General features: G+C 34.3%; 1 protein-coding gene across 1 annotated transcript; it reads right to left on the bottom strand.

The window, feature by feature from the left end:
- Window positions 1-18: 18 nt before the first annotated feature.
- LOC134267282 (lysosomal alpha-mannosidase-like) lies at window positions 19-10,065 on the bottom strand (the record flags this gene model as incomplete). The annotated part of the gene is made up of 15 exons (XM_062749498.1): window positions 9,822-10,065; window positions 6,540-6,642; window positions 5,811-5,984; window positions 4,731-4,924; window positions 4,398-4,506; window positions 4,187-4,284; window positions 3,794-3,865; window positions 2,729-2,845; window positions 2,424-2,627; window positions 2,092-2,164; window positions 1,812-1,851; window positions 943-1,012; window positions 687-806; window positions 471-587; window positions 19-160 (listed from the first exon to the last, which is right to left on the bottom strand). Coding segments are annotated over exons 1-15 (1,708 nt in total), but the record flags the coding sequence as incomplete, so codon positions are not given.
- Between the last annotated feature and the right edge of the window lie 2,196 nt (window positions 10,066-12,261).

Here is a 12,261-nt window from a genome sequence, read left to right on the forward strand (position 1 = left end):
CATTTCACCTATGTATACATGTAGACTTACCCTGGCTCATTTTGATGAAGAAGGTGCTGAAGCCAAGGGGAGGTAATGAGACATTGAAAACAAGTTCATTCTCTGCCAGGGATCCATTCCTCTCTGGGATTTTCTTAGTCTCGCTGCTGATGGGTAAAACCTGTAGGTCAAAGGTCATAAGATCAAATGTCAAGGATTTGTTTGAATAACAAGATAGCTTCAAAGGTTTCTTTATTTGAGAAATTATTTCTTTAAACTTTTAAAACTCCTTTACAGGTCTGATTTTAATGCACACGTGTACAATGTATCTGCATGATAAATATAGGGATTTTTTAATCTTTTAATTCAAATGGAGAAAAACACCTGTATTTAAAAACAGAGTCAAATAAAATTAGGGGAAGAAGGTAATTTTAAAAGAAAGAGGAAAATTAAGGATTAATTTTTTTCTTGTACATGTAGTTGATACAAACCTGCGATGGTATACTCTTGCCATTGGGATCTGTTATGACATAGGATCTACCTATGACAGGAAGTCGTATCCAGTGATTCAGTGACCTTCCCAAAGGATTGTACACAGTCATGGTAAACTGCCAAAGGTTCAATAAATAAAATTGTTACAGAAGGTGTGGTGATTTTACAGAAGAGTGTGACAATATTTGCATTAGATTATTTATACAAACACAGACCTGTTTGTTATTTTCTGTTGCATGACACATGCTGATATTCAACAGATTACAGAACAGCTGGTCTGGTGGGGCTTCTTTCTGTTTTGGAAATAATTTCTTGTAGGCATCATTGACCACTTTCTATAAAAGAGATGAATATAACAAAACATCAACCAATCATGATTACATAAAGCTTAATGAGAAAAAAGTATCTTCACTTTAAATTTTTATGCACTATATTAGAAATGTGTATGCAGCACAGAGTTGTGAGGCTCACCTGACATTCATAATTTCCCCTGGCTAGCCTCATTGCATAGTCATAAGCCACAGCCTGTTTTTCTGTTCCCCTGTAAAACAATTCAGTAAATTAAATATACATGTATCATCCTAAAACTCATCGTCAGAAACCCACAGGTGATCTCGTCTTTACTTATCACCCGCGGGCAAACTCGCCGAAAAATTGTCGTATGTAATTAAATATGCATGGGTCATCTGATTGGCCGCATCACAGAGTCGCGATGCGAAACAACGAATCACAGTTCATGTTACATATGCATGTTCGGCATTGCCAAAAACATGAAAAACTCATTCCGTAGTTAACACAGCTGATAAATCCACTTACCGGTGCATCTTGCATTAGAAAGAGGTACTCCTTCATAATATCTGACGGATATTAATGTCAGTGACCTGTACGAATTGACTTTCAATGTTTTAAATCAAACTTTGAACGTTTAGAGCGTCAAAATATTTACCATAAATAGCAAAGTAATAAACATATTTTTCAAAATTGAAGAGTTCCAACTTTCTGATTGGTTGACTAAAAACAACAAATTAGCATATTTTACAGCAATATTTCAGCTAGTTTGCCCACGGGTGATAAGTAAAGACGAGATCACCCGTGGGTTTCCGACGATGCCTAAAACTATAGACTGGTCTTTCTCCTTCCATATAAATGGATTCATGTGTTTAAAAAAATCTGCTGAACAATGCAAAACTTGCAACTTTTCACAACTTTAGAAATAAAACTGCACATACTGTTTCATTTAATAAACACAATGAATAAATAATTCTTAAAGATCATTTGAAAGAGTTCCCCATTTTTCTGCAATTTTCGTTTATGAATGACTGTATAACAACAATACTTACGACACAGCGTCATGATGTTGTGCCACACCCATTGCTTCCTCTGTAAAACAAATTCAAATATAAATCTAACAAATATACACATAAAAAAAGTTTTTTTTATGGTCATTTTATTTTTCTTTTCAATTTTTATTTCATGTGTCAATGTTGGGTGACTCATTTCCCTAGATAGTCATCAAGGCAATCACTGTCTTTCAAAACAAAATTCAACAATCAGAAATCTTCATGATGCATATATAAAGTTCAACATAAAACGTAAAAAGATTATAATCCTGTAACATACTTAAGACTTTGATGTTGAGTGTACTGTTGTCAGAATCTTCTAACACAGCCAAAGCATCCAGCTGTTTACACACCTAAAACAGAGGTCAAGGGTCAATGGTCATGCTTGTTACATACATACATGTACATTAAAAGTGCCATTTAAGAACACAAAAAAACAACAAATTTTTCATGATATACATGTAATAAGAAAGTTTATGATACCTTAAGAAAGGTAACATTCAAGGAAAATTGGCAAAACTAACAAGAAACCAAGTAAACCCAATCAAGCAGTACTTATAAAATTTATTCTTGTAAATCTTAGTCCTTTACATTCAAGATTTGAGTCCCTACCTGTAGAAAACTGTTTGTCTGCCTGACATAGCCCTTGAGGGTGGGGCGACTGGTGTAGTACCCCGTCCAGTAGGAGTGGGGGAGGTGGGCGTACGGGAAGAAATCGTCTTTCTTGGTGGGCCAGGTTTGATTGGCTCGGTTCAGCTGATACAGATAACAGCTGGGCGTGGAGTAGAGCAGATTCACCTTACTACCATTGTCTTGCTGAAATTATGAGAAAAAGTTTTTGCATATTGTCTTCTTTTATGTTCAAATTTCAATCAAGCACTTTTTCTTTCTCAGAGAAGTAGTAGTGTTACCAATACCTGAGCATTCACAAGCTTGATCAGTTTATCCATGTTCTTGAACCACATGTGAGCATTCTGGTAGTTGAAATCGCTTCCCATCGTCATCATCAAGTGATTGGTAGCATAAGCAGTGGCCTGTAATCAAAATCAACCATATAGCACTTGTATCAAAGGATGGGAAAACTCTCTCACAATAAAATTATATTCTACCTGGTTCTGGAAGTAAATTAGCTCTAACTCCTGATTTTGTATATGTGGTAGGATAATATGCCTGGATCTATGTATGGTTGAGGAGGGATAGTCCTTCCCATTGAGTAGGACTGAGGTAGAGAAACCTATCTGCATCTGTGTGTTATATGAGTACATGTAGGATAGTCTTCCTGGTTTAGTATGTCATTGAGGTAGCATGGTAGTGTGTAATTGGGATATGGTAGTCTATGTGATTCTGCATATGTAAGAGATACAAAAAAGTCTACATGGGTCTGTTTGCACTTGAATTGTCTACCTTTTTTGTGTGTGCAATTAAGGTAGGATTAGTATACCTGATTCAGATAGGATAGTCTACCTGATTGAGATAGGATAGTGTACCTGATAGTTTACCTGGTTCTCTGTATAGCTGTGATAGGATAGTGTACCTGGTTTTATAGTGGTTGTGATAGGATAGTTTACCTGGTTCAGATAGGATAGATTACCTGGTTCAGATAGGATAGTTTAGTTGATTCAGGTAAGATAGTTTACCTGATTCAGATAGGATAGTTTACCTGGTTCTCTGTGTAGCTGTGATAGGATAGTGTACCTGGTTTTATAGTGGTTGTGATAGGATAGTTTACCTGGTTCAGATAGGATGGTTTACTTGGTTCAGATAGAATAGATTACCTGATTCAGATAGGATAGTTTATCTGATTCAGGTAGGATAGTTTACCTGATTCAGATAGGATAGTTTACCTGGTTCTCTGTGTAGCTGTGATAGGATAGTGTACCTGGTTTTATAGTGGTTGTGATAGGATAGTTTACCTGGTTCTGTGTGTAGTTGTGATAGGATAGTTTACCTGTCCTGTTTGTAGCAGTGATTCAATAGTTTACCTGGTTCTGTGTATAGTTGAGGAAAGCTTTTGTTTTCTGATCTGCATTATAGCCTTCCATACTTTTGTCATCCTACAAAATTTATTTCAACATTTTTATTTCAAGTTTAGCTAAATGTATCCATTACAATCTACTCTCTATATGTGTGAGATAAAAAGCAGATGCTTCTTTTTGAAGTATTATTTGCTCTCTGTCTTCTAAGCACATCATGTGCTACAAATTGTTTTAAGCCGTTCTGAGAATTCTAGTGAGAAATTTTGCACAAATGGTCAAAGCACTCAAGTTCCATGAGCTGAGATCGATACAACTGTACCAAGAAATCTAGTGAGAAACTTTGTGAAAATACTCAAAGTTCTACAGTATGGGAACTGAGATCAATACACACACACTCACCATGATAGGATCATCATGACAGGACGAGTCCCAACAAAATCCTGGTGGGGGATTGTAGCCGTGGTACAGGACCCCCGAGAACAAGTCACTGCTGGGACCTAGAATAAAAAGAAAGGTCGTTTACAAACTAAAGCAAGTTACAATATAAACAAACCTTTAAGAAAGAAGCATGACACAAAAGCTTACTATAAAGCATGTTTATTTTACATACCTAAATTGTCGGGACTGCCCTGCCAAATCATTTCCATGGATTTTGTTAGAGCTCGATTAAACTTGTCTTGATAGTCTAAACGTCCAAAGAACAGGCCGTCATATCCCATCTGTAACAGTAATTCTTCTATAATAAAATCTTTATAAAGCAAACTCTTCAAACTGAATCAATGACCAAAGTTAGTAAGATGCTTTGATTCACAACAGGTATTTGGGGAGAAGGCTAAAATGAATTTGCCTGCTGCACAATCACAATCACTTTCTGTGTAATAAATTATGCGTGAAAGAAAAAGTAAACATTTAGTCAAGGACTAGTTTAGTAGGAGAGACTTGCATGAGCAAAGAGGGAAGCTTGCTCCCTGGAGTGTCCAAATGGATCAATCTGCCATGCTACGCGAGGTCTGCCACAATCTCCAAAGTTCTGTCGCAGGAATTCCAATCCCAGAGAATGTTCATCAATGATTGCATTATAATGTGTGGTGGCTTCATCATCCATACACCAGCCACCTAAGATAAACTCAAGGCGCCCTGTCCAGAAGTACAAAGATATAGTATTTCAACATTACATACATTGAAAAACACAGTCAAAATTTTTTTTAATGCCTGGAGTTTATATAATTACATGAAGATATAAAAAAACCTCCAATTTAAGAAATTTAAACTCAAGAAATATTTTTTTATGGAAATAACAAATTAAAGTATTATGAAGCTGGGTGCTTTGAGGCCCTAGCTATTTTACTACAAGTATTGTATAGGTTATAGTAACGAAAGTAACAATTCGTGAAGGAGCAGTATATACATGTACCCTGGTACTCTCTTTTTGATAAACTGATTTCCTGAATTATCACAGTTTTCTAAATTTTATACACCATACACATAATCGTGTAGTTGCTTTTCAACTTTACTGGTTTGTTAAGCATTTCTAAAACATTTCATTCATGATCAAGACCTTATTTGATGTTGTTTTCTTGCATGGTCATTGACTTAAATTCTAGATATTATCAACTTTCTTTATCATGTTTATTACATGTACATGGTCTTGACTTGCAAAGACCCCTATTAATTTGTTGATCCAAGGACAATGAATTGTAAATAAGAGAGATATTTTTATTTTTAGCATAATTGTCCTCTCGAGTTCAAGGGCTTCAAATAAATTACCTAATAATTTGTTATAAACGATATCACAAGTTTATGAATCGCCCTGTAATAAAATTCAGAAGTACTTTGTGTACCTCAATACTGATTGTAAATATAAACCTAGAGCTAGTAAATATTGTTAGTTTTACTAATTTTATAGTGTACCAGTATGCACTATGGAGATATAATATTTCATTGACAATAACTTTTTTTATCAAGTTTTCGCAGACATTTTAAACAGAGAGCATCGCTTCACACCCTCTGAATTACACATTACCCTCATTAACGAGTCCTTTGACCAGATGTCTGATCCTGTCATGTTGCTGCCTCCACCATCGTGCAAAGAAAGCAACCTCCACATAAATAAATCTTTTGGTTTTGTCTGCCGTAAGTTCCTGGATAACCGAGTCCAGTATATACTGCACTCCAGCATTCTGTATATCATTCTTGTCTAAAATATTACACAACTTATTATTTTAATGCAAGAATCAAAACCATTGCTACATATGATATACATGTTAGATAATCATTTCTTATATCAAGTTTAATTTCAAGGGAAATAACTCAGGTGTTAATTCTCCAACAAGGAGAGATGAGGTAGATTCAGATGAACATTAATTTCAGAAAAAATGGCATCAAGAGTCTGAACAACACTTTTACATGGGTGTTCCAAAACTCAGCTTATGAAGAGAGAATTTTTATAATCCAAAGGATAAACTTTGAATATATAAAACTATTACTCTTGCAAAGAAAGAGCAGGAAATTCTAAAAATCTCCATCTGTCAAATTGAAATGCGGATGCACTGACAAGGAATTTCCTAATAACATTGAATAAAAATTCTAAATATTTGTCAAATTGAAAGAAGGGTCCATCTATCCTTCAGTGAATAGAGTTTTTTAATAATTGTCAAACTGATATTTTCATGCTGTATTTCCTTTTATTCAAACAAATGTTTTAAAAATAAGATTTGCAAATTAAAATGATTCCTGAAAGTTAGCCCCTTACCTCCATAATAATATTGGTCCACTGTTTTAAGCCAGCCTACATCATCATGAGTATGAGGAACCAAGTGGACATTAATCATTCCATCCTTAACAGGGTTACAGCTCTGTCAAAGCATTGAAAGTCATGCTTTATATATCAATAGCAATCTTTAATAGGTACATGTATGTCAAAACTTTTAACTTATCGGCCACTACAAATAAGATCTATATTTGATACTATTCTTTGTATTTTTCTTGAAATAATAAAGCAAGGACTTCTGTGTGATTGTTACTTTATATTGCACTTTCCTTTTTGGGTGACAAGGGTCTGAATATTAGCTATTTCACAGCTGCCAAATGAATTTATTTATCACATAAAACTGATGGAAAAATAAAATGCTGAATAAAATTCATGACATGAAAGCGTGCAATGGTTCGGGCCATGGATATCGGCCTGGGTAGCTCAGTCAGTAGAGCACCTCAGGGTTCCTGGGTTTAATTCTTGGTCCATCCATACATTTTCTCCTTTACTGTTACAGATTTGGTGCCATTAACCACCCCTGACTTGCAGGTGAAAGTCCTGGAAGGTGATAATAAGAACAAGGGTTGTGTCTTCAAGGACAGAGAGTCAGTTTAAGGAGTGGGAATGCAATGTCTTGAGCCAAGGATGTTGGCCTAGCTTGATAGCTCAGTTAGTAGAACACCAGTAGTGATGCACAGGTCACAGGTTCAATTCCAGGTGTAGTTCCAGCCTACTCCAGCATGCTAGAGGTTCACATTGAGATACTTTTAACTTAATTAGTGCCGCGTAACGAGGCATATAAGGTGCGTAGGGACGTTAACCAAAGCTCTTAATTGTGGGAGTACATATGTAGGGTCCAGCCACGTACATTATTTTCTTCTTTTGTTACAAGTAGAAATTTTTTGTAAGGAGGTAAAATGGTTTTTAAAAAGTGGGGAAAATCTTGTATGGAGGTACAAATACACCATATAGTTGTTCCTATGGCATTACTGCATAATCAGCTACTGGCAGATCTCAATACCCATCTGCATGCACCTCCTCAATTAAAATCCTTTTTCGTCCTTTCTAATATCTTTTTTTTTTAAATTTTTCCAAATGATCTGTAGGGGATACATTTTGAGTTTCTCTCCATAAAAACAATGGCTATATCCTGTTATCTGCAACGCGTTGCATTTAAGTTTTTGTCACTTGAAATTACATACCCGATTCTTATTAAATTAAATTCAATTCGTTCATGTATATTTGAGAAAATAAAGCAAGTTACAGGGAACTATTTTTAAGGTGTCTAAGAATAATTCAAATTAAAATTATGAAGCAGATTCTCTGATTCTAGATACCGTTGCACGCATCAGTCCATAGTGAAATGATCGATTTTTCCATAGAGCGTTGCAAATAACAGGAGTATATATAGGGCGACGAATTTTATTTCCATGATATTGAAACTATATAAGTGTACATAAAGGGGAAGTTTCCCCGGGAAGAGGGTTTTCTTGGGGGGTTAAGATTAGAAAAAATGGGGCTTGGCTTTTTTGGGGGGAATCAAGATAAAAATATAGATATTTGACGGAATAAAGCGCTATTTTATTTTGCATGCGTTGCACGCAACGCTCCATAGTAAAATGGTCGATTTCTCCATAGAGCGTTGCAAATAACAGGAGTATATATAGGGCGACGAATTTTATTTACCTGCTATTGAACCTATATAAGAGTACATAAAGGGGTAGTTTCCCCGGGAAGAGGGTTTTCTTGGGGGGTTAATATCAGAAAAAATGGGGCTTGGCTTTTTGGGGGGGAATCAAGATAAAAATATAGATATTTGACGGAATAAAGCGCTATTTTATTTTGCATGCGTTGCACGCAACGCTCCATAGTAAAATGGTCGATTTCTCCATAGAGCATTGCAAATAACAGGAGTATATATATAGGGCGACGAATTTTATTCCCATGAAATTGAAACTATATAAGTGTACATAAAGGGGAAGTTTCCCCGGGAAGAGGGTTTTCTTGGGGGGTTAAGATTAGAGAAAATGGGGCTTGGCTTTTTTGGGGGGAATCAAGATAAAAATATAGACATTTGACGGAATAAAGCGCTATTTTATTTTGCATGCGTTGCACGCAACGCTCCATAGTAAAATGGTCGATTTCTCCATAGAGCGTTGCAAATAACAGGAGTATATATATAGGGCGACGAATTTTATTTCCATGATATTAAAACTATATAAGTGTACATAAAGGGGAAGTTTCCCCAGGAAGAGGGTTTTCTTGGGGGGTTAATATAAGAAAAAAATGGGGCTTGGCTTTTTTGGGGGAATCAAGATAAAAATATAGACATTTGACGGAATAAAGCGCTATTTTATTTTGCATGCGTTGCACGCATCGCTCCATAATAAAATGATTGATTTCACCATAGAGCGTTGCAAATAACAGGAGTATAAGGCGACGAATTTCATTGTTATGTAGTTAAAACCTCTGTTATAAACGGACTGTTTTCCTGGAAGATGATTTTGATAGTCGAATATTGACATGATTGAAAAACCTTTACTTTATACAGTCTGGGGTAATTGCTCTAGGTGTTTATCAACAATAATACCACGTGTTTCATGATTTTCAATGGTAAAAGCGTTTTGATTTCTTTTCTTTTGCTTTCGTTTTTGTGTGACTGTGTTTGCTCTTTTGGTTAATTTTGTGTTTACCTAGCTGGTACTTTTTCTTTGTAAACTACATTTTAGGGTTTTGTTTTATTCAATTTGTTTTTGTGTGTGTTTGTTTTTTAAGGATGGTTTAAAATCATGCATGCGGCTTATTCCGTAAAGGAGTTAAAATTATATCATGCGGCTTATTCCGTAAAGGAATTAAAATTAAATCATGCTGCTTATTCCGTAAAAGCATAAAATATGATAATATGCAATTTCCTGGTACCGGTATTTTGCTAATTACATTTCTTTTGCTTTTGTGTGTAAGTACGTTTATTATTAGGATAGTTTTAAATGATGCGGCTTATTCTGTAAAAACGTTAAGATCGATAATTTGCCTTTTTCTGATAATGTTGGAATACCATCCATCCTTTCAAATATAGTAGAAGTACCCCAAAACTTATAAGCAACGCGTTGCAGATAACAGGATATAGCCAAAACAATGTCAAAAGTCAAAACTATCGTCACCTTTCTGCGCCTTTTTTATAACTGTCACATGCTGAACAAAATTGTTTGCTTAATCAAGGCAATAATAGGAACATTTGCCAAATATTGCAAGGTGACATAAAAATCATGAAAAAAAGCAAACCTGATATCCACATTTTGAGAAGCTTCCATTAATGAAAATTAGAATAAGGCAAACACCAAACGTAGGGGTCCACATTCTTCTGCAACTGAATTGCGAAGTTGTTGACAGGTGAGGTCACTATCAACAACAGGGGTGTGAAGATAAACTTTGCTCGGTAATTTCGGGAATTAAATAAAAAATTCTTCATACTAAATCAAACTTAGGATAAGAAAACTTCTTTCTATTCTTTAACAAATTAAATTTTGAATGGTTTTCACTTTGGATAAACATAAATAGGAAATGCGAAAGTGAAAACTCATCCTGTCACCCCCATAAATGAAACAACCTTCTTTCGATTTGCAGACCGGCTCTGTCTGGAGTCTGCTGTGTAACGTTAGGCCTATATCACAACAGTCCATTTACCGTGTGTAATGATTGAGTTGTGAATGTGTATTGTATATTGTACAAAAAAATTATAGAAAGTATTCACAAGCCATATGTGCTGCCAGAGACAATCTATTTTATGTATCCGATCCCGATGTCAATTATGACATTTTGTTCATAGAAAATGATTAAAAACATAGGCTATAAAAAAGCTGGATTTCTGAGCATGTTTAGGCAAAAGAATCGTCAATTGGTAATTCTCGCCATTTAAAAAATTTTATTTGCCCGATGCATTATGTTGGACATAGTTTCATTATTTAGCTTCTAAGAATTAAAAAAAATTGTACATGACTCTGTGCAGTCATATCAACGAATTCGTATGCTAGAAAAAATGTTATCTTATTTAAGGCATGCAACAGAATGTTACAATATAAATTCTTTTATTTGTGTTTTGTTTTTGTTCATTTTAACTCTCTCTCTCTCTCTCTCTCTCTCTCTCTCTCTGTTTACATGTAACATATATATAATCTACTTTGAATTTAATACTGCTGTTCGACAGGCATTTATGCCTACTGTTCAACCCAACTCATGTATAAGTAAATTAAATCAAAAATCCCTATTCCTGGATCTGCTCCTGTGGTGGACCACCATGGTTCTGTATAAAGCTGTGAGCAACAAAGGCAACATTGATCAAAATGAATTTGCAGATAAATTATCGACAAAAAATACATTCCGTAACAACCTTCCCCGGAGAACGAAAGAAAAAAAAACCAGAATATTCTTGAGTGGGTAGCTCTTGGTAAAATTTAATATGAAATACATCAAATGTCATTCAATTCTTTCGTATGCGTGAAATTTTTATAATAAAAAAGGACTTGCTGGAAAAGCTCTCAAAAGACCCACTAAAGCCTTATTATTGGCCAAAAACTTTGACAGTTGCGAATTATTTTCAGAAATCCGACTTATACTAAGATTTTTGATTTGATCTGGCTTTCGTAGATCTGTATACATTTCAAATTTTGTCAAAAGTAGTAATTTGCTTTATCAAATTTCTAATTTGTTATATTAAATTACTAATTTGTTATTTCAAATTAATAATTTGTTTTAACAAATAAATAATCTGTTGTATCAAATTAATAATCTGTTATAAAAAATTAGTAATTTGTTACAACAAATTAGTAATCTATTTTAAGAAATTAGTAATCTGGTTTATCTGTTTATAAATCTGTTATATCAAATTAAGAATCTTTTATATCAAATTATTAATCTGTTATAAGAAATTAGTAATCTGTTATATATCAAATTAGTAATCTATTATATCAAATTACGAGTAAAATACTGTTTTTGACAAAATTTGAAATGCGCTTATGAATACATTTTATGAAACTCAAAAATATATTGCATACAGAAATGGTGAAAAGGATTTTGTTTGATACCTGCTGGAACTGTTGGAAGCTTTTATTTCAATGAATTTTTAGATTTATGTAGATATTATGTATGCACGCACTCCTTTCTCCTTTTCTTACCCTCCCTAGCTTTCTCTCTCCTCTCCTCCTCCTCCTCTCTCTCTCTCTTTCCATCTCTTTCTAAGATGAAAAAAATTACATCCTCTGTATGTGTTATTAATCATTTATTGTATGAAATAACAGAATATATTTACATCCACTGAATATTTTCCCCGTTATTTCTTAAGAAAACCCATTGCGTTAATCACTACATGAACTACATTAGGCATGTCGCCTGTTCATATTTCTTGATCAGTGGGTGTTCCATCAATGAAACGTATAAAGACGTTTGCATAATTAATACAATAATTAATCTTTTTAATTCTACTTTGAATGATTATTTAAACAGATATAAATATAAACAATAAAATGTCTTTCTTTGTTTGTTATATATTACTGGAATTAACGGAAGCAGCTATTGCAGAAAAAATTTACATAACCCGCTTCGCGGGTTAGGTATTTTTGTCTGCAACAGCTGCTTCCGTTAATTCCAGCAATAACAAACAAAGAAAGCATTCTATTGTTTAAATGAAAAACAAAAATAAAGAATTATGAATAAAAAAAGAAAGTGG

This window comes from Saccostrea cucullata, unplaced genomic scaffold (genome assembly GCF_032062105.1).
Source record: "Saccostrea cucullata isolate Sc308-1 unplaced genomic scaffold, CSIRO_AGI_Scuc_v1 ctg10088, whole genome shotgun sequence".
Taxonomy (NCBI): Eukaryota; Metazoa; Mollusca; class Bivalvia; order Ostreida; family Ostreidae; genus Saccostrea; species Saccostrea cuccullata.